The sequence below is a fragment of the Leptidea sinapis genome, chromosome 38, assembly GCF_905404315.1.
Source record: "Leptidea sinapis chromosome 38, ilLepSina1.1, whole genome shotgun sequence".
Classification (NCBI taxonomy): Eukaryota; Metazoa; Arthropoda; class Insecta; order Lepidoptera; family Pieridae; genus Leptidea; species Leptidea sinapis.
In genome coordinates this window covers 6,113,953-6,141,577 of record NC_066302.1, presented here as the reverse complement: position 1 = coordinate 6,141,577, position 27,625 = coordinate 6,113,953, and the positions used below count along the sequence as shown (strand labels likewise).

Genomic DNA, 27,625 nt, shown 5'->3' with positions numbered 1-27,625 from the left:
TTAGTATCGGACAGGAAGGAATATACATGGCACCGACTTCAAAGCTATCAATATGTAGCACATATAAATAATAGTATTTGATTAATATTAAAGGTAAAGGTTTGCATTTTTCAGTTTTTTAAAGTCGTTTTTTTAACAGTATTTTTTTTTTACTTTTTAGTATCAGCTAATAATAATGATATATTATCTACCTGAAAAAAAACTCCTAAAAAAACCGTACACACAAAATAATTATATCATCCACGTAGACAAAAATTAATGTGAAAAATGTTCATATGATGACTACTGGACTATGAAAAATTTTTATGGGACCAAATGGCATCTTTTCTGTATTGAACTAAATATTTAACTAAGAATTACATAAATCGGATCATAAATCTCAGAGTAATCGGTGTACATACATAAAAAAAATACCAATCGAAGTCAGAACCTCCTCCTTTTTGAAGTCGGTTAAAAGTAGAATCACATTCAGAATTTGTTTATATTATGAGAAAATACTGTAAAAAAATCTGCTGCATTGTTTAGTACATAATATTATCTAGTTTTGAAAAAAATGTATATTCATTTTATGTACTTCATATCACTAAATTTTTGTTTGAAGTTCAATTATAGAGCTTTTATTATGAAAGTTTCACGGCATGAGTAGGCGCCGTAGTGGTACCCATAATCTAGCCGGCATTCTGTGCAAAGAAGCCTCCCACAGGAAACTCCCAGCTTAGTCGATTTTATATAATTATATTTAGAGCAGCAGTACCTCACAGAGTTGTTTAGTAACGGAGAGAACTCAGAGATATTATATCGCGTAGGATTCATATATATGTTAGTATGTTGAAAATTTGTACATAAATAAATAAATTGTAACTCAATCCATTTCATAAGTTAAACATAATATAGCTATTATTTGTAAATATTGTTTTAAAAATAGAGCAGCGAGTAGCCCATAAAATATGGTAACATTTACATCATAATACTTAGAAATGAAACAATGATAACAAAATACAACGAGCGCCTTGTTTGCTAATTGTCTTCATGACATTTAAAGTTCAAATTTGAAGGTGAACAGAAGGGCAACAAGCACTTCCCGTTCAACTGTGCCATCCACAAAATATATGCTCCATATGAAATTTAAAAGGACACTCATTCATTAAATAGAAACATAAAAAATTAATGAAGCGACTCCATTCTAACGAACTTCCGGCTAACAACCACTAACAGACATCGTATGCTCTGTCTCATTCTATTTTAACATATTTCGTTTCTATCTAATAGCCTCAACACATGATCGGATTTGGTACGGCCAAACCTCGGACCATATGTCACATTGTGCATCACACAGACTTGTTTTGAAACATTGTCCTAAAACAACACTTTTTCTTAAAAATAGCCATAACACGTGTGTATACAATTATATACCAATTGCCTGAGGACTTGAAAATACTGTCAAAGAAAATGTTTATACCAAGACTCTTCAAATGGTTGGTTGAAAATATTTTTATAGTATTAATGAATATTTAAATAAATCGCATGTCAAAAAAAAACAACACACCCCTTGAATACGAACAGAACTCTATATAACTTGGAATGAAAATCAAGAAAATCAAGAACACAATTCACATAGACAAACTAGCCAGGTCATGTTAATTCTTATAAACATGACCTGGATAAATATTGGAGTAAAAAAATCTTTTAAGTTTTAAGTTTTTGCTTGCTTTTAATTTAAGCTATATAGTGGCAACATTGTAATATTTAAGATCTGGTCATTTCCAAGGCAAAATAAATAATTTCATTTCATTTCACAAAATTATTATTATTACTGTACGGACCGAGTATGACGCCGGTCCAATTGGTACGAGGCGTCCACCGGACTGTCCGATGGTCCGGCCGTAAGAATTCCAACCATGTGTTCAGGCTATAAGAAGGACGATATATTTCAAGCCAGCGGTGGATTTACGCTACGGGCAGTTGGGGCTAGTGCCCAGGGCGGCAAATGTTTTAGGGCGGCAAAATTTTGGAAGTGAAAAAAATTTTTTTTAGTCTTATCAAGATTACTCTATATAATTAATTAATTCTGTTAATTAATAATTTTTGGTTTAATTGATAATTCAAGAAAAACAATTTATCCATTATTTGTAAATTATAATTTTGGCACGTTTAGTAAAAATTAATAATAAAAACGATTTAATCAATCGATTTCCTTGGAGATTAATAATAATAATCGACTTTTTTATTTTCTGTAATTAAAGAAATTTAATTAGTATTTTGTTTTTTAAATTAAAAATATCCAGTATTGGGGTGGATTTTTTTCCGGTGCCGAGGGGCGACATAATGTTTAAATCCGGCCCTCTTTCAAGCCATCCATCTCTCGTCGCTTCACTATGATACATACATTTAATAGAACCAATTAAAAACAACACTTGCCCCACTACAATATCATTGAATAAAAGTGTCAATGGAGCAGCATATCAAATTGTTCGACACTCGCGTTTACGATCTGTCACATCTTTATGACTTCACTTGGTGGGACGTAAATTTTAAGGATCGTTCAGATGTTTAAGGTTTTTGAATGTTTCGTTTATTTCTTAAATTGCGCCGTAAAATATTGACGACATTTCATTGTATTGAAACGCTCACAAAATTTTATGAAACAATTATCACAGCGGAATGGAAGTGTTAATTGCTTTTATAATTCCACCAATTTATCAGTTCACTAAACATTTTCGACATTCTTTTTGATACTTTTTAATTTTCTAGATAAATATCGTGCTATATTTAACAATTTTAGTGGTGTAATAGCTTCCATCCAGTGAAATATTTCAGAAATATCGCAACAGAGGTATTATCGTACCGGGTACGGTCTCACATGTCAAACGTATTTCGGTTTCAGAGAGATCTCTCTTTATTTTATTTTCGCTTATCAATATCTGAGTGTTGCGTTGCTATTTGATTGATTTTTGATTGATTCAAAACAAACGACATCTCACTTGTAATGATAGAACCGACTGATGCTGTTCTGTCAATAGAATGTAAATAATGTAAGTATTCGGGAATAATGTAGCCTAAGTCGATCGGAAATGTGTAAACAAATTAAACGTGAATGATTTTATAATATTACTGACTACTAGCTGACCCAGCAAACGTTGTATTGCCGATATTAAAATCGCGATACAAAAGTAACTGTTAATCGTAGATCGGTGCAAATTTGAATTTGTGTGTATTTTTTAATGCTGTCTCATAATCAAACACATTAAAAAAAATGTCAAAAAAATGGCGTGGACAACCTTAACATTTAGGGGGATGAAAAATAGATTTTTCCCGATTCTCAGACCTACCCAATATGCACTCAAAATTTCATGAGAATCGGTCAAGCCGTTTCGAAGGAGTTTAACTACAAACACCGCGACATGAGAATTTTATATATTAGATGCAGTAATAAAATGATTAGGATTAATATTGTATTTGTGTAAACAGCTTTTACATTACCGGTTTACAACTGCAATTTTTTTTTATAGTAATAAATAGATATACTATGCTATCCTTATGAGATAGACATAATATGCCATCGTGGACTTTTCTGTAGACCTATATAACACACATAATTCCATCATACATTATTTTGTTATATCTGAAACGGCTTAGACAGCGTTTCCGTTGAAAGCTTCCTAATGGCTTATTTTTTCCGACATCTCCAAGAAATATCGTTAATGTATACAAAAATGTAACAAAATATTTACTAAACCTTCCTCGAGAACCACGCTATCCATTGATGAAAATAGATGCAGTCGTTTTAAGGTTCGAACAGACAAACAGACATACTTGGCGAAGGAATTTGTTTTATAATATATAATTAGATGGCCTTATCAAATGATTTATGCTAACATGTTTTTATTTGAACCATTCAGCTGAGGATTCAGCTAACAAGTTGTTATGACTGGTTACACAGTAGCCATGAACTACAGCACATTTATGTAACATTACAATCGTATTAAAGTCTTAATTTTTAGTTTAAATTGTAATTAATTATCATGTAGTTCTATCCATGTGTTAAATGACATGTATGTGTTGATTATATCACAGGGCTGTAACGCCAGTTTGCTGCCCGTAATAATTAACTTCATAATGGTATTCGATAAAACAAAAAGAACTGCGTGGTTTGGTGCTAGTCCAGTCAAAGTACACTTAATGAAACTGCATCGTGAAGCGATCTAATAATAATACAATTTTAATAATAATGTTGATGACGTTTTATATTTTGATTAGGTTCTTTCATCATATAACTAAGTTAAAGAAACTAATAACTAAACTAAACAACGAAATCAATATTTATTTAATTTAAACTCATAAAGAAGAACTGGCTGAAAAGTTTGAAATAAGAATACCGTTGCCTCCCGGTATGGTAAACTAGAAGTCGAAAATAGCCAAGAAGAATGAAAAAAACACAGAGGTGATAGTTTCTCATCCAGTCTTTTTTTTAATGAAAATAAGGAACGAGACGAGTAGGACGGTCAGCTGATGGTAATTAATACGCCCTACCCATTCCAATTCAGTGCCGCTCAGGATTCTTGAAAAACCCAAAAATTCTGAGCGGCACTACAATTGCGCTCGTCACCTTCAGACATAAGATGTTAAGTCTCATTTGCCCAGTAGTTTCACTATCTACGGAGCCCTTCAGACCGAAACACAGTAATGTTTACACATTACTGTTCACGGCAGAAATAGGCGCCGTTGTGGTACCCATATTCTAATAATCTAGCCGGCTTGTGCAAAGGAGCCTCCCACTGGTAAAAGTCTGCTGGATGCACTGTGGTAGCGGTCGCGCGCTCAACGATTACGTAATGGATTTTTATCGTGGCGCCCCCTCCATGGTAATTGAATAGGAAATCCAAGTGATTCCCGGTTTTAATTTGCCTACCGTAGACTCCATAATCGCTTGGGATTTCATTCAATGCAATTAAATTGAAATTCTTGTGATGCACTCCGAACGGACCACGATTCGACAGAATTAGTGGGTCATTGTAGTTGGTCCGTTTTGTTTCAATGAAACGAAGACCATTATTGGAATGCTTTTCAAGCAATTTTCAGTCTGCAGTTAGAATTGTCTAATCAATCTGATTGTTTGAGTTCTGAATACATTAATTAGAATCTGCATTGCCGATTAATTTTATGATAAAATATATTATTGAGTATAATTTAAGCAATTTGTTTTTTTTTACTTTTATGAAGAGTTGAACAAGACATACCAAGACTTACGAACCGTGCGTCACTCGAACAGTTGGATCAGTTGGTAAGAGCGCTCGGACGGAACCCGAGAGGTCGCGGGTTCAAGTCATAAATTTTGGTTACAAATGTAATTTGTGTTTAATTTAATTACAGTAATTGGTTTTTGATTATACCTTCTTAAAAGACATGTAATAAAACAGATATAAGTCTCAACTTATTCCAAACAATAATTTAGTCGATGGCAGACAACCAGAGACAAGCCGATCTCACCGCATGTTTTCAATGTTCCGTAAACTTTAGTCGCTCGTTCGAAACCCTTTTTGTTCACATATTAGAAGTAGGTGGTGTAGTTCTGACCGCTCATTTAAACAACTCTTGTTTCATCGTCGAGGTCGTTTACTGTGAATACATGAGTACATACAACTGTTTGTCGTTACCTGTTGTTTCGGGTTAATTCATTTGACTAATGTTTCGTTTGGTAAATTAAGAATAATTTGCGGTAGGGTTAACGTTTCAATTTCGCATTATGTAATGGATTAACTCCATATTCCAGCTGTAAAGTTCACTCTCTTTGTACTATCACAACTGTAGAGTACCTTTAAGCCTGGACCACACCTCCCAATTTAAAGGCCGGAAACACATTACTCGACCCCAGGTGTTGCCTCACTAATTCACATCATATGGGCCTCTTTTACCTTCTTCTATTAAAATAAATCAGGTTTTTTTAACAAATATGGCGTCCGTTTGATACCTTTATTTTTAAATTAAAGTGAAGGCATGTTACTCTATTTTAAGGATTTATTGTGAGTGGGTATACTGAAGTCCACTGAGACGGACAGAGATTTTTTATTTTTAGCTAAAATACTTATGAATTCTCCTTCCCTCTAATATGTACGATGGGAACGAAGGCTGGTCCACGAGTCAACTTATTAACACGTCAATAATTCATTGTTTGAAGCAATTAATAATTATTATTACAGTAATCACGATCATCATATTCAAAAAGCATCCTTACACAAACAATGAACTATAACTCTAAAGGTAGATGCATCTAATATACGATAATTTATATTTATACAGTTTATTCTTTATTACTTTTTATAAAATATTTGATTTTATAACGTTTTGTAACTTTGAAAACATTTGATGGATGCAACACCTTAAAAACAAATTAGTTAATTATATTACGGCTATTGTAAAATACTTATCAATATTTAAAAGATTGGGGGTTTAGTTTCTTGTACATTGTTCTCATGAGATCTACTTTTCCCCGTATATGAAATATTCAGTAATTTAAATTAAATATTTAAAATGATGTTGAAAGTTTCTTTGACTTTCAGTTTAACGTACACTTTATAACAGGTAGCAGAAACTCGTTTGATTTTCTATGCGTCTGTATATTACTTCCGTCAAGAAGTAAAGAGTAGGGCGTAAGCAATGTTGTTTCTGATTAAAGGGCACCATTGCTTGTTAAATTAATCAATAAACATGTAGTTCACACATCTCACAATCACGCTCAGAAACTGTCTGAAGTAAAACTCGGCCTACGCATCTATGAGGCAGAGTTTTCGTTCAGTTGTGTGTCGACCGCGCTTTGAATACTCGTACCACGCATTGACAGAGTGTTGAGTGAAAAACTGTCCAAATAACAGCATACCCAAACTTGGAACAAAAAGAATGGAATGTGGTATTTCAGGTGCCCCTTTCAATTGTGTAAGTAACTTCACGTTTTTAATCATTTACCTAAATAATTACAATTCAATTGTTAATACAAAATGTTCTTGTTTCGTGATCGCGTCCAAGCTTCTAGCGAGTGAATACAATAGACTTTGAACATTACTGCCCCGAAATAAGGTGTCAATTTGAATGAATGTTTTAATGTTATCGGTATCAGTTAATGTATACTTATATTTTACAACACCGCTCGGACATTTTTGACGACCTTTTAATAGGCGATTGTGAGTCTAGTCGTAATTTGTACGTCAATGATCTTATGTCTCATGTTAAAGTGACAAATGCATTTGAGATGCCGTTAGAGTTTTGGTTGTTTCAAGAATCCTGTATGGTACTATGATGGGCAGGTGAACGTTTTCCTCGTTTCGACACTTTTTCACAAAAAAATGGCCGAGCCATTTAGTACATAATATAATAATAATACTGACACACTTTTTACACAAATTATCTTGCCCCAAGTTAAGCATGTACAGCTTGTGTTATGGGTTACAAGACAATGATATATTTAATACAATATGATATCCGACATACAATAATATCGTAATTGTGGCTTGTAAACATTAAATATAAATAACTAAATACACTAACTTGTACTTATTTGTCGGGGAAACCTTATTTACCGGTGGGAGGCTCCTTTGCACAGGATTCCGACTAGATAATAGGTACCACAACGGCGCCTGTTTCTGCCTTGAAGCAGTAATGTGTAAATATTATTGTGTTTCGGTCTGAAGGGCGCCGTGCGACTTAACATCGTATGTCTCAAGGTGACGAGCGCAAGTGTTTGTTTCATTCCGATCGGTTCAAATAAACTAAGGTAAATTAGCTAGGTAGGGATAGTCTTTTTTAAAATGAAAATAAGGAACGAGACGAGCAGGACGTTCAGCTGATGGTAATTTATGCGCCCTGCCCATTACAATGCAGTGCCGCTCAGGATTCTTCCCTGAAAACCCCAAAAATTCAGAGCGGCACTACAATTGCGCTCTTCACCTTGAGACATAAGATATTAAGTCTAATTTTCCCAGTAATTTCACAAGCTACGGCGCCCTTCAGACCGAAACACAGTAATGCTTACACATTACTGCTCTACGGTAATAATAGGCGCCGTTGTGGTAACCATAATCTCGGCTAGATTCCTGTGCAAAGGAGTCTCCCACTGGTAGGCTGCTGTAGAAGTGGCATAATATGTGAGAGTTACCGTGATGGACCAGTAGGGTAGAGTCCCGCGCCAGCGGCAGCTCGGAGTCGGTGAGCGTCGCGTCGGACGCGCTGTCGGTGGCGGACGCGGGGGACGCGGGGCTCGCGGGGCTCGCGGGGACCGAGGGGGAGGCGGGGGAGCCGCGGCGACGGCTGCCGCTGCCCAAGCCGGCCGGCTGGAGGCGCCCCAGGCCTGCAAGAACAGCGCAACTTATGACGTCACGTGACCGCGGTACTGCATGAGATGATCAATATATTTTGCTCTCGATAATGAGTTAAGTTAATAAGTTCTTTATCACCTATTCGGAAATAAGTTCTGAAACAAATACATATTGAAATATTTTTAGGATTTAATGCACTCTTTATTAAACTTTATGACTTATTTACCTAAAAAAGTTCGAAGTCTTAGCAATAATATTAATCATCTATAGAAATTATGTTGCCACTGCTTGTTTTACTTCAAATAATATGTGCTAATTTTTCTTTCTATTTACCTCTTGAAATTATATTTACATCTCCTATAAATAACACTAACATACACAAATACTTCCATCAGTACTTATGCTCTATTCGATACCATCAGCAATTTCACTGAATTTTTAATACACAAAGCAAATCTGATACATTTATTTCCTTTCCAATATAAGAATGTTTTTATGTGACATTTTCATTTCCTTCACACTACAGAAATGGGTCAAGCGTGAACTGTGTGCTCAAATCGAAAAAAAGCCAAGTTAGGGAAATATTATATTATAATAGCTTTTTGAAATTACAAAAATGATATTTTGTAAAAATAAACTATATTTTTAATTTAATTAGTCTGTTCTAAAGTTTGTATTTAAAAAGAATTCGAAAGTAAATTAAAATAAACATATCTCAGCTCCAAATTAAAGAAGCAAAAATATATCTTATTAAGTGAATAAAGGTTGCCGTAAAAATATAGCAGTACAATGAAAGATAATCCGATCGATTTATTCCGAGCACCGCAACTCAGAAATATCTCATTACCAACTCCAGGAAAGCTTATCCCCGAAGCGAAGTACCGTTCATAAAATTCCTTTAATCTCGTAAAGTCTAATCGTATGAGACCATTAAGGAAAAAGTATCAGAAGGGAACAAACCGTCCATGGCGGAGTGCTCTCGAGACGGCGGGCGAAAAGTTTTTAATTTAAGGCAAACATCCCGAGAGGCCCGGCTCAAAGGACTCTAAGAAAATAAAATTAGTTTCGACTGTACCTCATTACTGGACTTAGTAATTGAGTATGCAGATTGCATGTGAATGTTCCAGAAACGATGTCAACCAAGTCATTTATTACACTGCTTTAAAACTATCGTGAAAGACGGAATTCGTAACAGACGGGTTTTTAGGTCCAATGTGCAGAATTCGAACGCAGCTAGGTCATGAGAAACGCTATTAAAATAAAATCTACATATTTCATTCCGAGCGCTTTTCAAATTCTCAAGTTTTATGTTCAGTGCGCTGTAAGTTCACACATTCATCTTAATTTGAGACTAGAAGTATTATAATCATATAAATTTATGTATAAATATAATTACATACTCAGATTTTGATATGGCCTTTCCCATGTGCAGCCTCGTTAGCTACATCATCATTATGTTACATAATTATCTTACCACTTCTTTTTATTAAAGCTCCGCGTTTTCAAAGTGCTGGTTTTCTAAAATAATTCTATACAATACGATGTTCTGTTTATTTCTTTGTTGGTAGCAAATCCTGTCTGTTGGTATCAAAATTTTTTAAATATTGAGAATAATATCGATATAAAGTCCAATCAATTAAAACAATTTAAAAGATTTGCAGATTAATGTTTCCGAAGCGGTAGTAGTATCTAGTATATTAGAAATGACATCAAAAAGAATCATAAAGGAATCATTTTTGAGAAAATAAATGCCTTTTGTGCCTTTTATGCTTAATCTATTATGTGAGTCCGAATATTCTTATTTTTTAAATAAACTTCTGCTAAATTTCTTTTACCGTCTAAGTCCTGTTGTGTAAACAATTTTATCGTGTTTAAACAATGTAAAGATACGTCCTTAATTAAAACTTTTATTGTATTGTATTAACTTTGTATAACATTTCTCTGTATTTTTTCCAATTAATTATACAAGAATATTTATGTGCAACAGTTTTTTGCTTAGTTGATTTTTATCATTATTAAGATCTAATCTGTCCTGGAACCTAATGAAAAGACAACAAAGTTTGAAAAATTATTAGAATCTCCTGTAGAATCCTTACAAACCCCAAGAAAACAATGAACAATAAACTTTTTGATTATCTAGGAGGAGTACAGTCAAGTTCGGCCATTAAAATAAAATATAAAAGTAGCACTTACTTAGAAATTAATTATTTTGAAGTTCACGTTGTACAGAATCAAAGTTAAGTTGAGCTTGTGCCAGTCAGATCAGGCAAGCAAATCCTCTGGTTTTAATATGTAGGTATTAACACACAAACACTTATCACAATCGCAAATAATTCGCAAACCGAAACTGGGCGCTCCATAAGAACTGAGCGTGGGCAATGTGGATAATATATTTAAAAACATGGCGGCTTCCTGCAGCTCTGGGTACGCTGATAGCGGCCTCCGGGATGTACGCGCTGATAATGAAACTATTATAATGAGCTGACCGCCGCAAGCTTCGGGAAACAACTAAATATTTGTCACAAATCATTATTTATTGAAAAGGTAGCACCACACCCAAAATTATTTTGATTCTAGCGGAATTATCTGCGATTGACGTACCGTTATAAAATAATAATAATGCAGCAAGAAATAACTCACTCCCAACATTGGGAGAGATTTTTTATCAAATTTACTCTGTATTAAGTTTGTAAAATCAAATTAACTTATAAATTTTTTATAAATTAAAATGTAAATATATCTTATAATGCTTCTATATACATGATGCTTTATACAAAAGAAATTGCAACATATTGTGTAATACAAGCTGGGTTGTTTCTAGAACAAGTCGAAATCGCCATGAAAGAATAAATTTTGAATGGACTTTGAATGTAACATGTTTTTTGCAAATAGAAACTTTAACTTTTGAATTTGAAGAAAATGGTTGCAATTAATTAAAATAAGGTACTTTAATTTTTATTATTATTAAGGATTGCAAACTAAAATTAAATACCCTTTTTTCAATTTCAAGAGAAATAATTGTAGTCACTTGCAAGTTCAAATAAGTGATGACTGTCCATGTTTGCTTATACTAAACTCCCATTTCGGCACAAAAACAAAACAAAATTTAAATTCACTTCAAAATAGTGAACTCATAAATATTCAATTGGCGCTGCACATTCGTAACATAATCACGTCGTCATGAGTGAGGTGCAGATCCAAACGAAAGAATTTGCGAGAACATTCGCCGCTCAGGCACAAGAACACTCCGCACGTCCTACCTTCGCTTCGTTACACAAAAAAAAACTATCTGAATCCATAATACCGCAAACGAACCGACAAATCTGATGATCCCTCGAGAGTTTATCACAATAACTACATACATAATGAACACGACCCGAACTCATTTCGCGCGCCGAAACACAAGGGTGTTAAAAATTGATTCTGATTGTCTTTATATTCCGAATGATAAAACACAAGCCGTTCCTGCGTATGCAAACGAACGTAGTAAATATAATATTCTAAGCACGGCGTTCCGCGTTAAAGCAAACGCAGAAATTTGTCACATGAGCGATGGCTCACCTACGTGTTTCGACGACCAAATCACAAATATAATCTCGCGGAATACGAATAAAACACACCTTTATATCTGTGACGCGAGAACATTTAATCCTGCGTGGCCACCTTCAGGGACTGCTTTATACTCCAACATCTCGAAATTACCACCGTTTTATTTCTTAACTTCGTAACGCAAAGGTTATTTTATTTTGCTTCTCAAAATAAGTCTAGCTATATTATATCTTTCCAGCAAAAATATGGCTAATCCACCGTGGCTTTGTATTATTAAATTTAAATCGTCCTAACTTTGCACTAATAAAAGCATATAAGGTCTAAAATTGTCTGCGCTGCCGTTTAAATTTACAACGCGAACATGGGGGATAAGCTGAACATTTTTATTATCATCGCTGTAGTTTATTGCGTCTTGAGCTCAAGCATTAGAAATAATCTTCACTGTGGGGGCGTGTGAGTTACTTGAGAAAAAAGGAAATTGAGAGAATAGTAGCGCTTAAGCAGTGAATTTAATCCAACAGATATCGCATTCGCTCAGAATCGCGAAAAGAAAACGAAATATAAATCTGTCATGTTTAAGCAAAAAATGCGAGTGAAAAGGTCCCATCCACAGTCGTAATTCAATCTTAGTCGCACAATCTTACTGACGATTTATTCGACATGAACTGTAGTTGTCAAATGCTGACGTTCGCTGTATTGTAGGAATAAATGATAGACATTGTGGGCCGAGACAAGGGCGCGCTCCGCATGGAGATCACGTAGACCCGAGACTCAGCGGAGACGCAATCTTTGAGTAAGAAATACATTTAGCCAACGAACGGGGAATCACTAGTAATTCAATGCACGGCGCCATGAGACACATGCAAATATTAGGAGAGCGGCACTCGTACAGACATATCCGTAGTATTGCTATGGCTAGTTCCAGCACTGATTAAAACCAACAAACACCATATTGGAAAGACTTCTTCGCTGGTTAGTGTCATAGCGGGCTATAGCTGTCAAGATACAATAGTTAAGACAGCTGAAATTAGTATTCTTTTACAACTTATGTAAAACTAATAGCTTTGAGAATAAGGCTTAACTATTACATGACATTCAACTGTAGATTTCATGATATCTTATGGACATTGTTTTCCAAAATGTATTTACTAACATGTCAAAATAATTCCTAAGCTGATTTATATTTATAACTGATACAAATAATAAGTAAGTTGAGTCAGAGTTAACAAATCATTTTATAATGACTTTCCACGACAAAGTGGTTGGAGTCCCCGAGGCACAATCGTCCGTGAACCGATGAAGCGATCACCACAATGATCACGAGTCATCTGGACTTAGATCCACAAATACGACGAGTGTTTGTTTTTGATTTTTGTCTAACGAGACAATGGGGAAATGATGAGCACTGCGCTCCACGTCGCCTTTGGGACTTCACCCTCGCCACACACCCTCATCAAACAACATTCACCCAACTTTAAGCCTTACTGTTGCAAAATAAAACTTATATTAGGTGAGGCGGCGAGTTATACTGTCGCATATGGCGTCAAACAGACTAACCCGGACTCTGATTGGCTGACATTTGAGTTTAACTTATTTGACTGCAACTTAATGATCTAATTGATGGGTTTAACCGTTTTAATTCATAATAGCAAATGATGCCTAGCTGGCGAAAGATATCAAATTGCTTTAAACGCTGTCCAGTCAGCTGTGAATACAGCAAATACATTCTCAATGTTCAAAGCAGGATCTATATAAATATACAGTATTAGCTACCTTCTGGTGCTGCAAATGAGTGGTTCTTACTATAAAGGTTTATGAGATACAGCTTGCTGACAGAAAGACAGACAGACAGACTGGTAAACTTCAGATAGGGAATCCTAATAGCCTCTAAAAACAGTTCGATGTGGTGCCTCGTTCTGGTGTGTGCTTGTTGGACTACGTTACTAGAATGGCTTTTGTTTCGTATCCAGCAAACTACGATAACAACAGCAAAGCAACCGAATGATGACAATGTTTTAGAATAATTTTGAGGTAGTAGCTGGATGCGGCCCGCCACAGCGGCCGATGTAATCCGATTGTGTTCCGTTAATTATACATCATTTGTCAATTAATATGTTACGTCACGATCAAAGGGGTTCGCAGTCGAAACAGAATGGAAACAAACAATGAGTTCATTGCAAGATGTTCAGCTTTCAGTTAATCGTCATTTGTGAGTAATGTGTGATGTAGTGTAGTTAGTAACAAAGAGCAGGCTAGTTGGTGCTTCTGAGCCGATGTGTAGATAGACTGTGACAGATGTGACAACTACGAAAAATTGAGGATGACAGTTAATGCCTCTTTAGAGCAATGCACGCACACAAACACAAAGTGACATACAAATCGCGAATATAAGACATGCCTTGTCATGGACACTAAAGTAATAAACCTGGTCTGTTTTCATCGGCTGCCTAGCATCAAGATGCTCAATCTAGACATATAAATTATCTTAGATGTTACCATTAAATGTTGATACAGAACCTGCAAAAGACGTATCTGTATATCTGTGACCCGCTGATCCGATGCAGTATCTGGAAGTCAGTGATTCATTGAAGTTGTTTGTATCGATCGTCGACCGAGCGGCTCTAGGTTTGGGAACTCGCAATGAGGTCAGCGGTCCACGGCCACTTCTTATAACTCGTTTTGTTGTGACCGAAACATATTACAGCTACAGCAGTCATCGAATTAGCCTGCCATTGGAAACTGTACGTCTGTTACTTAATTTTTTGACTATGGATCTGATTATGGAGAGCACTCTTATTATTCGGGTTTATTTGAAAGTAATCGTGAAACATGTAACTTGAGATTGTGTTGAATACGTTTTAGTTGCGTTTCACCCTGGAATATTAATACAATGCATAATATGATGAGATACAGATATATGAGAGAGAAAAATTCCTTCGGGGGTATATAACAAATGGAGTTAATTCTTCACTGACTGGTATTCCAGAAAACTAAAAAGAAAACGAGGACAATACAGCAGATGTTCCAAAGAACTAAGGATGATAGCAGACAAGACATGATCTAGGATAGCCAAAGATAGAAAAGAGTGGAAAAAGTTGGAAGCTTTGTCAACAGATAGAGTGGTAGGTTTAAGTTAGGGTTCAAAATATAAATACTTTAATTGTTACTATCTGAATAAGGGCTTATATTATGATTGGTTGCGCTAAATATGTTTAATTGTTCCCAATTTAATGAACTTAAGATATTAGGAATTGTGGTTGACTGTTAGTAAGGCAAAGTGTCAGGGTTGTAAGTATAACTAATGCTATTCTACCTTCATTTTTGTGCCAGATATAAAATGACATACAACAACATCTTGTTATACTAAAGATACTATACTGACTATCGTCCAACGGGTTTGATCTCAGACAGGTATTCACGTACGTTTATTTGACACTCACCATAGTAAAAACCTACAGACACCTGAAATAAATCCAAAGATTGTGTGTGACCAACTTGCACTGTACCAGGGTCTTTCTCTCACTCTCTCTGGGGTTGGTCCCTCATGTCTGAGGATCGTGGTCAGCATTAGGGCAGATACTGGAGCAGACGATATGCCTCCTTCGGTATTTGATTTCTTTGAATTGTAATTGCATATTATACATACATTAAAAAATGTTAACGACAGCACGTTAAGTAATTGTATAGTATGTCGAACCCAGTTTTTGTGCTAGCAATACCACTGCGTTCACGACGATATCCTTATAAGTGTTTATTTATTAAGGTTTTGTACATAATTTTTATTTTTATTTATGAAACATTATATTGGTCGAACACGAACACTCCGTCCATATTCATTAAAGTTCATTAGCGACAATCATTCAAATCGATTCTAATTAATTAAGCGAGATATCGAATGTACACAAATCGAATTAAAAAACTATCGAATTGCAACATTGGGCCGGAGGTGAATAATTGAAGTAATTGTTTGGGTCAGATCGGGTCAATTAATCATCGGATGTGTACCGCATTTACTATTAATGTTACCGAATACGGAGCGCGTTGTGACATTCGGAGTCCTACGTCCGACTTTCGGATGCGGAAACGATTTGTTTACAAACGATTCAACTATTGATCAAGATGAATATTTCATTAATGTAGTAAAGTAGATTACCCACTATAAATTAAGAAAAACGATAAAATCCAGAAAATATAATATTTAGTCATACCCTTTGATACCTACACAAATTAATTACAATGGGAAGACTAATGCAGCTATCTACTCCAAATGTCACGAGGGGCTGCTAAAAACCAGTGTTGTGTTGGTGTCTTCTGCACTGACCAACAATATACTGTCTGCTCCTTTTAGCAGGGAATCACGCTCACACTGTTATTTTTATTACTTTATTTTTAATTTTTATAATATTGTTACGAAATTTTATTAAGTATCTTACGATTTTAATTAATATTGTAAAGTATTGTGTTTTTGTGTGAGTGTTTTTTTTTATTGCTAATAAAGTGTTTCTATTTCTAAAGTAATGTAATAGTTGGTTTATAACGCCTCCAGATACGATGCTACGACGTGACAGTGGACTGTATTCTAACTGCACACTGGGCACGATGCTGGGCGCACATTCTTTCATATTACCTGTGGGAGGCTCCTTTGCACAGGATTTCAACTAGATTATGGGAACCTCAACGGCGGCTATTTATGCCGTAAAGCAGTAATGTGTAAACATTATTGTCTTTCGGTCTGCGCAATTGTAGTTCCGCTCAGAATTTTTGTGTTTCTCAAGAATCTTGCGCAGCATAGCATTGTAATGGGCAGGGCGTATCAATTATCATCAGCTGAACGTCCTGCTAGTCTCGTACCTTACTGTCATTAAATATATATATTATAGTATGAGAAACTCCCCGCATCACTGGGAGTGTTTGCCTGAGAGTGTGAGTCTGTGTGACCTGATTCAGGCCGCCAAATTCCACCTTCGTACGACACGCCACAAATTACATTATCATCTCCATCATCTGGATGTGTGGCGTTCACAGTGCGGTTTTCAAAGAACTTTCTTCCACGCACAACCAGGATGTGGAATGAGATTATTTGTGCGGTGTTTCCAGGACGCGTACACCTTTCTTAAAGGCCGGGAATGCTCATGGGATTCCTATGGTGTTGTAGGAGAATGTAGGTGGCGGTGATCACTTAACACCAGGTACGCTCGCTTATCTTCATTGTCCATAAAAAAGGAACATAAAATATCACCTCTAGCCACCCCAACGCTGAGACTCCGATGGACACACTCGCTGGACGCTCAAAGTCCATATCATAACACGATTCGTACATAGCCTTAATACGATAAACTTGTGATAAAGAAAATACATCCCTAACAGTTACCAGTCCACCGTGACCCGTCTCCCCTGACTATTCTACTTAAATCGAAGTGGAAGCGATAGCTCTATTCCAAATGGATGAATCGATACGTAGGCGTTAAAGTGGCACTTTACGCGATCTCTTATTTTTACTTTAGGGAATTTTAGGTTGGTACGATTGAAAATGAATAATGAGGTACTCAATAACTATTGAGACCAAAACTGTATTAAGAGAGAAAAGGGTTTGAAATTCCTTTAACGAAGCCTTACTAAAGTCAATGACAAAACATAGGGTTTAATATTGAAATGTGAATATTTTAATATTAAACCCTATGAGTTATTTTGAGGGAATTCAATTATTTTAATATTATGATACATGATATATGAAACAAATATCTTAAGTGCTAATTCCTCTAAGTTCAGTTAGGAGATAAACACGTTCTCCAGCAAAGAATCGGCTTCCGCTGAACTCTCGTCTGAGTGACGGGGTTAGTTGGTAAACTAAAACCCTGTTCTAAATAATTCGACACGTTTGCCTTTACATGAGGGATCCTCGGGAGCTGTTGACTCGCTGAACTCTGGAACGAGGTTTCTCGTTCCAGTGGCTGCAAGTGTCCATATTAATATTAAATTATTTAAGGAATTGTTCTAGATGCTCCTTAAATAAAACGAAAGGTTGTTTTAAAGTAACTTTATAACAAAATGAATTAAAAGTTTAGAAAAAAAATTTAAAAAAGAATAAAAAAATACATATAATCTTTTTCTTCACTTTCACTTTCAACAATTTTCATTCAAAAAGCGCGCACACCTTCCTAAACGCAGCGACAATGCTCCTGTTATTCCTCTGCTGTTATAAGAGAGCGTTGGTGATCACTTAACATCAGGTGACCAGATCGCTCATTTGGCCTCATCTTCCAAAAAAAACTTGACAATGTAACAAGTCGTAATACGAAAATAAGTCTTCGTACAAGCATTATACAAAAGATTGAAAACGAAAATGTAACATTCTGAAATCAAATTTATCTGTAAACATTTTCAGCCAGTTAACACAACGGTCGTAACTACGAACTAAAGCTGTAAAAAACTTTTGTCGCGTACAAAACAATAAAACTGTAAATATCTAGAGGATAGTAAACTTATCTTTATGACTTTATTTAAAAATAGACGACCATATGTATACACGGGGAGAGTGCCGCAATACGGAGTGCATTATACCATCAGCGACACAGTATGTGAGTAACAGTATGTCAGTTTTGGAGCTCTCGCTTCTAATACAGTAATATGTTTGCATGCTACTAGGTTTTACTTATTACTTTAAGATTTATTCAGACGCCAGTTTTAACCACGTTTGACTGTACATAATTGTTGTCATATTTAAACAAAGCATATATCAAATTTATTTCTATTTCTGCCGTAAAGCAGTAATGTGTAAGCATCGGTCTGAACGGCGCCGTAGCTAGTGAAATTACTGGGCAAACGAGACTTAACATCTTATCGTTTTTCAAGAATTCTGAGTGGCACTGTATTGTAATGGGTACCTGAACGTCCTGCTCGTCTCGTCCCTAATTTCCATAAAAAAAAACATGTGTGACTGACGCCAAGTACATTAAACTGCATGTTTTCAATAAGGTTGAGACCAAAGCTTTATCGAAAATGTGTCAATACTTGGACTTCCTGAATAACTTTAATAAAATCAATAATCATAGTTGAGAGTACAAAAGCACTAATCTTAATGTTGGGAGCCGTGTTTGAACGTACTAAAGTTTTATTTAATCAAGATAATTTACAAAAAAATACAAATTAAATCATCAGACCACATTTAAAAAGATAAGTATCCATTCCTAACATGTTATAAACTGTTACATATTTTGTTCTGTGACCAATATTGTAGTATAGTATCCGGCAAGAAACTTGTTTACATCTTAATTTTTTGATAAGTCAGGCTGAGCTCGTAAAAGAACATTTCGAACATGAGTGTTAAGGATATCACTTTATTGGCTTTTATTTGTATTGTGATACAATTATTTATTAATGTTTGTGATGTTTAAATAACTCGGCTGACAGCTCGCTCACGGCAGACGGATACAGTTTTTTACGCTAGTTCCGACAATGGATGCAAATGATTTATTTACTGTGTGTATCCGATTAGTGCACACAGTTTCCATAAAATAATAATTACCAAATAGAAAAATCATTTGAAGGTTTTTATCAGTGTGTGACGATATAAAAACACAATTTCGGTTAAGATTGAAAACCATTTTGGGAAATATACAACTATCATATATCACTATCACCTAAAATGTACTATCGTATAGACTAACTAACAGTCTTTTTCATGAAAATTAGGGACGAGATGAGCAGCAACAGTTCAGCTGATGGTAATTGATACGCCCTGCCCATTACAATGCAATGCCGCTCAGGATTCATGAAAAACCTCAAAAATTCTGAGCGGCACTACAATTGCGCTCGTCACCTTGAGACGTAAGATGTTAAGTCTCACTTGCCCAGTAATATCACTAGCTACGGCGCCCTTCAAACCGAAACACTGTTATGTTTACACAATACTGCTTCACGGCAGAAATAGTCTATCAGAGTGCGTGACCAACTTTGATTTATTTGTTAGTTAACTAGTGGTTTTTATTCCAAATACTAAGCAACTAATGTCAATCGTGGCTGACTGTTTAACGGCCGTTCCCAATATACTATCTACAGATAGAGATAAATTACTACCTTCTACTGTCAGCTGTCCATAATCTGAAGCTGTCCCAATACACCCGATAAGTCATATAAGGTGAGTTACCGTCGATAAGTTTATTGGGACAGAAAAGTCAACGATAGTTACGATTTTTATCTCAAGTAAGAGATAGACTGAATATTGGAAACGGCCGTAAGACTGTCAATAAGAATTACATGGTTACAATAACTATATCTATATTAGCTAACCTTTTCTATCTTGCTGTATGTCCGTTAGAGATGTTCTCTCTCTCACACCTTGTTAGCTTACACACTAGTTTGGATCAGTGTTTTTCTACCTTATTTATTTTCACAAACCCATTACCGCTCGAAGAAATTTGGCAACCCCCTTGCCAGTCACATAAATTATTTATAATTTAATTTAAAGACCACCCTTATCATTTTATGCACTAAGTGTCGACATGTATTGGAGGAAAAGAAAACAGGAACACACAGAGCTGGCAAGGGAAGCTCTAAAGTCTAAAGTTATAAGTACCATTCGCCACTTCATGCCTGTGTGAACTGACATTCTATTCATTGGTGGACATTCAAACAAAATAGAGAAATAGACTTCAATTAAAAAATGATGTGATTTTAACATTTCAAAAATTACACCACTATATTTAAAAAAATTTGAAAAAAAATAAAAAAAAACAATCTTTCTCACTAAAATTGTGTTTTTACTGTAGTCTTGCCTCTTCCTTCTGCCGGTAACCCCCCAAGGAAGGCTTCGGGACCCCACTAGATTGTAAAACATTGATTAAAGTTTGTTATTTACAATTGTTTGTTAACTAAGCATTGCTGTAACCTCGCAGGTAATGAAACCTGTAGTCAATATGTAATATTATTTATTATATTATATAATAAAATAGATTGGCAGTTGTAGAGACTACTGATAGAAATGAAAAACTTACAACTTATAGTATTAAAATTTAAAATTTGTAGTGTTTAATAATTTTATTATTAATTTCAATTTATTCTTAAAACTTATTTTCAGTTATATATTAATCAAACAAAAACACTATTTCAACAAATCACAGTATATCCACATTTAACATTTCCCTAAATCTGAATAATATTTCACTTATAGCTGATATATACCTGTATACTGTACTGTATACCTGTAGCTATATAGCTGCCGTCAGCTGTATAGCTACAGGTATACTGCTGTAAGCATTTCGGTGACGCGAACTCACGAGATTTCACCCATCCAAAAAGTGTTTAAATATAATATTTATTTTTATTTTTCTAAATATCTATTTATCGCGTGCGCCAGTCATGAGAATGTCGTTGACGCGAGCCCATAAGCTACAGAAGTTTTCACTTCAAAAATATTACACATACAAACACTAACAGTGTAGTACAGAATCACAGCTGGTGGGTTGTTAGCTGGTGGCACTAACAACCAACATGGGACACGTTAAGAAGCGCTGCGTAGTGTACCTCTAACATTACTATAGCGAGCTTCGAGTATTATTGTTCCGATGACAGATTTAGTTGGATTTGATTGATGAGTTGTTTGCGTAATGGTTTCATGTGGATCTTGATGGCTTGGCAAATGTTAACTGATGTATGTTTAGTAACATGGTACTGATTAAACAGAACAACGACATTAAATTATATTTACCCTATGCAATGATGTTCTTTACTTATAGACAAATCACGTCATATTTAATAACAATGGGAGGCTCCTTTGCACCGTATGCCGGCTAGATTATGGGTACCACAACGGCGCCTATTTCTGCCGTAAAGCAGTAATGTGTAAGCATTATTGTGTTTCGGTCTGAAGGGCGCCGCAGATAGTGAAATTACTGGGCAAATGAGACTTAACATCTTGTCTCAAGGTGACGAGTGCAATTCTAGTGCCGCTCAGAATTTTTAGGTTTTTCAATAACCCTGAGCGGCACTGCATTGTTATGGGTAGGGCGTATCAATTACTATTAGCTAAACGCCCTGCTCGTCTCGTCCCTTATTATCGTAAAAAACAACAAAGCCGAAATATTGAACATGCCACAAATATATACAATAATAATATGCTTCGACTGCTATATCTATACATTGCCGCATTTACTCCAGTTGTTTAAAATATTCTTGGTCAATAAGCAGCAATGTAAAACATTTCTTCACTTTAGGTTCAATTTGGATTTGACACACGACTAAGAAGAAAAGTGTGCTGTCTTTAAACACACTTTTGCCGTTCCGCTGCGACTGACAAGTCCTTATATGTGTATAGAACTTCATTGAATCTACGTAATCAAAATTTAACTTTCAAAATGAGTAAATATTTTAGAATCTCCAATAGTATATCAATAGCTTTCAAACAGACAGTTAAATTTGATTGAAGACCTGAATGAACAAAAATATGCACTTATATTAAGTTTTGATTTACCCAAATTCAAAGTGCTTTATTTGCCAGAAACATTCACAAGTAAAGTTGTTACAAATTCAAGAGCGGGCACATGTTTCGTCTTGACAGACATGCAAATATTTTTGTGGTTTCGCTTCACAATATTATAAAGCTTACAATCAATAATTACAGCTTCATTTAATTTGACCAACGTAAAGCATACTAAAAGACTCTACAATACACAATTACAATAATTAATGAAATGCTAAGAGATAATATAGTAAAAATAATCAAAAAAAAAATTATAATATTATTGGTAAAAATAGTTTTGGTGCCAGTTACCACTTTGTTTGATAATATTCATACAAATAATTTAAGTTTTCTTTAGTGTTAATTCCGCCAATATTTGTTTTGAAAACAATTCGACACGTGTTTCGCCTCTACACGAGGCATCCTCAGGACGTGTTGTCTCGCCAAAATCTGGCACGAGGCTGGAATTAACACTAAAGAAAACTTAAATCATTTGTATAATTATGGATTTCCGCAAAGTTACGCATTCAATAAATTTTCTTGATAATATTCGTTTATTGAGTGGAAACAATTTTTTTTAATAGTGTAAATAATATAAACTTAAATCTTTTAAACACTGTCTCCTCTCTTATTTCTTTTGGTGATTTATTAAATATTTTTACACACATAGCATGACAGTTTTTCTGGTACAAAGTATTTGTAATGTTATTTATTTATTTTATTGTAATTGAAAAACTTACAGCTAAAAAAAACTTACGCCACTGTTATAAGCCAGCCATAATTCCTTTAATCAGCGTCGTGGATGTACCAGGGAACCATATGTTATAAAGTAATTAACTAAATACGTTAGCCTAGACCAATCATTATCCTCAACTAATAAATGTGATTTGGTAAAGTCTAAAACAGTAGAAGATACAGAAAGGTTGTACTTGTGTGTGTGTGCCGGCGTCGTGTCAGCTCTTATAAAATATTTTTCAATACCGAGGGAAATTGGTCAAAAATGACTTTCAACAAGATTATCTTTTGCTACCAGAACATAACATGGGAAGTTGAGCTCTATTGCTTTTACATAATAGCTCAATTTACTATGCAGAGTACAAAATTCTTCATTTCGCAGGCTTGCCTACAGTTCTTGTTTGGTTTGAAAACGGAGCGTTATTTATTGAGAGCTTATTACCGCAGCTTATAGACGATTTTTTAAATATTTCTAGCGTAATAAAGTTGCATGCTACATGTTTACTTTGACTCTGAGACCTGCTCAAGATGGAATCTATATCTTTCAGTATTTTTAAACTCTTCATATTAGCAACGCTTGTGTACTTTACGGAATCTAGGTACAGTTGTTCAATAACTTTCATATGTCTGGACTATTTAATTATTTAACTTGGTCTAGAATATGATGATTGTCTTTATAAGTTTATTATGTAATGTAATATTTTTTATGGAAGAATAGGCCAAACGAGCGTACGGGTCATCTGATGTTAAGGCGACACTAAATGCCAGCGACCTTGAGCGATATGAGTTCACGGCTGCCGGCCTGCCATCTATGTAACAAAGCCAATATTTTCAAAAATATTGGGTGGAAAACAGCTTATATGCTTACAATCCTCGTTATTAACTACTAATCTGAAAAAAAAAAACCTACACAAAAAAGTACAAGCTATAAGAATAACTTTTCTGAGAGAAGTACCAAAAAAATGCGTCACGCCATGCCAAAAAACTTGTTTAACTTCAAAGAAAAGTGGTAGTTTAAAAAGGCTCGGCAGTGTTAACTATAACCAACAACAAGCATTAGCAACTTACAAATAAAACTTAAGGATATGTGTAACAGGATTAAGTAGTGTTCATAACTCGAAATGCTATACTTTCACCACAAAACTTGTCTAAAAACACCATGTTTGCGTGTTTTCTGCTTACTCTTCGCCTTAAGTGATAACTGCCGCCCACAATCCCCTCAACACCAGAGGAATCACAGGAGCGTTGCCGGCCTTTAAGGAGGTGTACGCGCAAAGTATGGTAATAGTATTTACTGGGAAAGATTCTTCTGCCATTTCTTATATATCTCAGAGGGCTATTTCTTTCCGAACCGGAAGTAATGATTTGACTGTCACCAAAAATACTCAAGAAATCAATTTTGAAAAAAAAATATTATTTGACCTTTTATTGCATTCAAATGAGCTTTCCATATTTAAAAAATCTACTTTATAAGCGAACTATATATCTTAAATATATTTTTCAGTATAAAAATTGTAATGACGTGAATATAAATAATTTGTTATACAAAAATCAGATCTATTACTGTGGAAATTGGACTGATAGACTTGTACGAAGGCGCTAGTGTAATTTAAACAGATTTTGACAAATTCTAATTCAAATATTTTTATTCAAAATAGAATGTGATATCACTTATTGAAAGTTAAAAAAAAAAACAACCACCCATTCCAAAATGAATGCCCTGAGAAGAATGTGCGCAACAAACTCAGCGGGCATTTTTTTCATCAAAATCAAATTCGTAATATTGTACAATTAAACTTATTATTTAATAGCCTGAGGGCGGTCACTCTATTCCAAATGTGTGGTATCATTAAGAAAGTAATTTATGTTATAGTAAACTTTACCACACAAACGTTTTTTAACAATTCTTTCGGATAACGTAATACTTTTGTTTTGAACATTTTCTGGGATCTTGTTGTAAAAGCATATACATCGCCCCAAAAAAGACTAACTCGACTTAGCCGAGTGGTAGGCATTATAAGCTTATGTCTGTTCCTGGTGTTAACATTGTGGTTATGACTTAAGTCACTTATGTGCCTATGAAAATACATTACATTATCAAGAATATATTGAGAATCAACAGTCAAGATGTAAATTTCTTTGAATTTTGCTCTGAATGATTCATAATGACCTAGGTTATAAATAGCGCGAACAGCCCTTTTCTGCAGCACAAATATTGTATTAATATCGGCAGCTATGCCCCATAGCAATATACTATAGGACATTATACTATGGACATAACTAAAGTATACTATGTCAGTTAATTTTCTAATCTTTTTAACCGCGTATGGTGCAAAACTAAGTCTGTTCGCCAATCCTTCAATATGGGGCCCCCATGAGAGGCCAATAGAGAGGATCTATAAATAAATTGCAATTTAATAGATTATTCAGCTGATTTTGTATTACTGGATCACCATTTAGAAACAGAAATCACCATCAGAATAAAAAGAAAAGTGGAAGGAAGCGAAGAACGGACATAATTTCTCCAAGCCATTTATACCGTGACATATCGAGTCATTACTGTGCAGGAAGCGATGCTTTGTTATGTACAACGTTTACAACCATCGCCGTCTTGCTCTTAATACTTAAATAACTGGGGAATGACAGAGATGAAGCTATAATTGTCATGATTTATTTTATGGACAGCTTTGTTGGTGCTTCCATTGAAGTTAGATTGTATGAATGTGCTGGCTCGGATATTTTCTTCTCTCTTAGAGCGGAATTTGTTTCCAAAGAAGTACGATAACTAAGATTTATATAGTACGGATATGTTTTTTTTTTTTTAGTTTATTGGCCAATACTGAACAAATACATACATTTTTATGAAATAAGTACCACGAAAACCTCACGGGTTTGTCTGGGTACCTAGAGCCATTCAATTTATTTTTAACTAGCTGACCCGGCAAACGTTGTTTTGCCATATAAAGTATAATTTACGCGATAGTTTTATAAGTAATAAAATATTGCCTATATTATAGCCTGTACATCATTTTGTTCTATTGTCAATAGTTTTTGCAGCGCACGCAAAAATAGGTTTTCGATTTTACACCTTGTGTTACAAAATAGCAATTTTATTATGGATCCCTAATTTTGAAAAAAAAAACATAGCCTATAGCCTTCCTCGATAAATGGACTACCCAACACTGAAAGAATCATTCAAAGCGGACCAATAGTACCAGAGATTAGCGCGTTCAAACAAACACTGCAGCTTTATAATATTAGTATAGATTTTCAAGTTTCAATTCTTTTTTTTCCAAATCCTATTCTTTTTTCAGGAAGTATCTTTTAAAGCGATCGCTAAAGTTACCGCTGTATATTTCAAAATAAAATCGAAACCCTTCATAATCATTGCCCACAAATAATTCTTGTCTTGCCAATCAAACTTCTGATCGCTATAAATGAGTACATTACTAATTACATTATATATTATCAGATATTCTCACTGACCGTTCTGTATCGAACGACTGGTGTATTCGTGTGACAATTCTTTAACGACCTTGATCACATAATTTAAATATTCCTCAACTAGTAGATCACAAGCCGGTAGTTACAAATAAGGAGTAATGATACGTTTTGTGAGTGTTAGAAGTGTGCCCGGGAGATACTGGCAGGCGGGTTTATAAAGTTTTTCCATTTAAAACTTACAAGATTAATCGTTGGACCGAATATTTAGTTTCTTTCGGCACTTTCCGCATTACATGCACTCATAATAACTATCTAGTATTAATATAAGGGTGGGAGTAGTTCTTGAATAACTTTGTAAACGCAGAATTCTACATCCATTCCCTACGAATGTTAATAAGGGAAAAGAATCGATTCTATCGCATTACAATTGCGAGCAGTGCGGTTACTGCGCGTCTGCCTGTGGTTGCAAGCAATTTTCACCCTTATTTGCTGCTCATCTATAAATTACCCTATTGAAATATTTGAAAGCAATGTACAAATACACTAATTACAAAATTCATGCACGTTTATTTCGATTCTATGTAGTTATCATATTATTTTAATTATTAAAAAATAAATCTCAGTGGAAATTATTTATTGAGATAGGAGGACAAACAAACGTTCGAGTTACTTGTATGAGTGTTAAGCATCGCCCTCTCTTCCTTGCAATACCCCTCAGTTCCCGTGAATCCTCTGGTGTTGCAAGGTATACGTGCTTTTTTGAACTACAGTATCGACCTGTAATTACGTTGCAATAAATCTCATTCCACAGATTAAAACTACACTAAGATTGATTGAAAACTACACTAAGGAGGAGACGCAACAGACCCAGATGATGGTATTAATAATTAGGCTTGTGAAAGACTTAAAGTGATTGATATTGTCGTTGAGGAAGGCTACTAGTTAAGAATGGTAACAATATTATATTTTCAATCGAAGGCGTCAATCCAAGTCAGCGGTGACTGTTTGTGAGATTATTAAAGTGACGCCTAAATCGACCGCCTTTATCAATACATCCGCTACGACCGACCAAAAATACAAGCAAATAATAATAAGGGTCGTCCATAAAAGGTATGTGAAGGAATTTAATTTTAAA

The 27,625-nt window shown here is 34.9% G+C and overlaps 1 protein-coding gene across 4 annotated transcripts in view; it reads right to left on the bottom strand.

Annotated features, from left to right (window-relative positions):
- LOC126975821 (teneurin-m) overlaps positions 1-27,625 on the bottom strand; it is a 243,062-nt gene that overhangs the window by 139,779 nt on the left and 75,658 nt on the right. For 2 of the 4 annotated variants that reach the window (XM_050823840.1, XM_050823844.1), the window contains exon 3: positions 8,147-8,338. The exons of the other annotated variants lie outside the window; for them this stretch is intronic. In XM_050823840.1, coding sequence (XP_050679797.1) covers positions 8,147-8,338 — 192 coding nt within the window. The remainder of the gene's footprint in view (positions 1-8,146; positions 8,339-27,625) is intronic. 4 annotated transcript variants of the gene reach the window in all.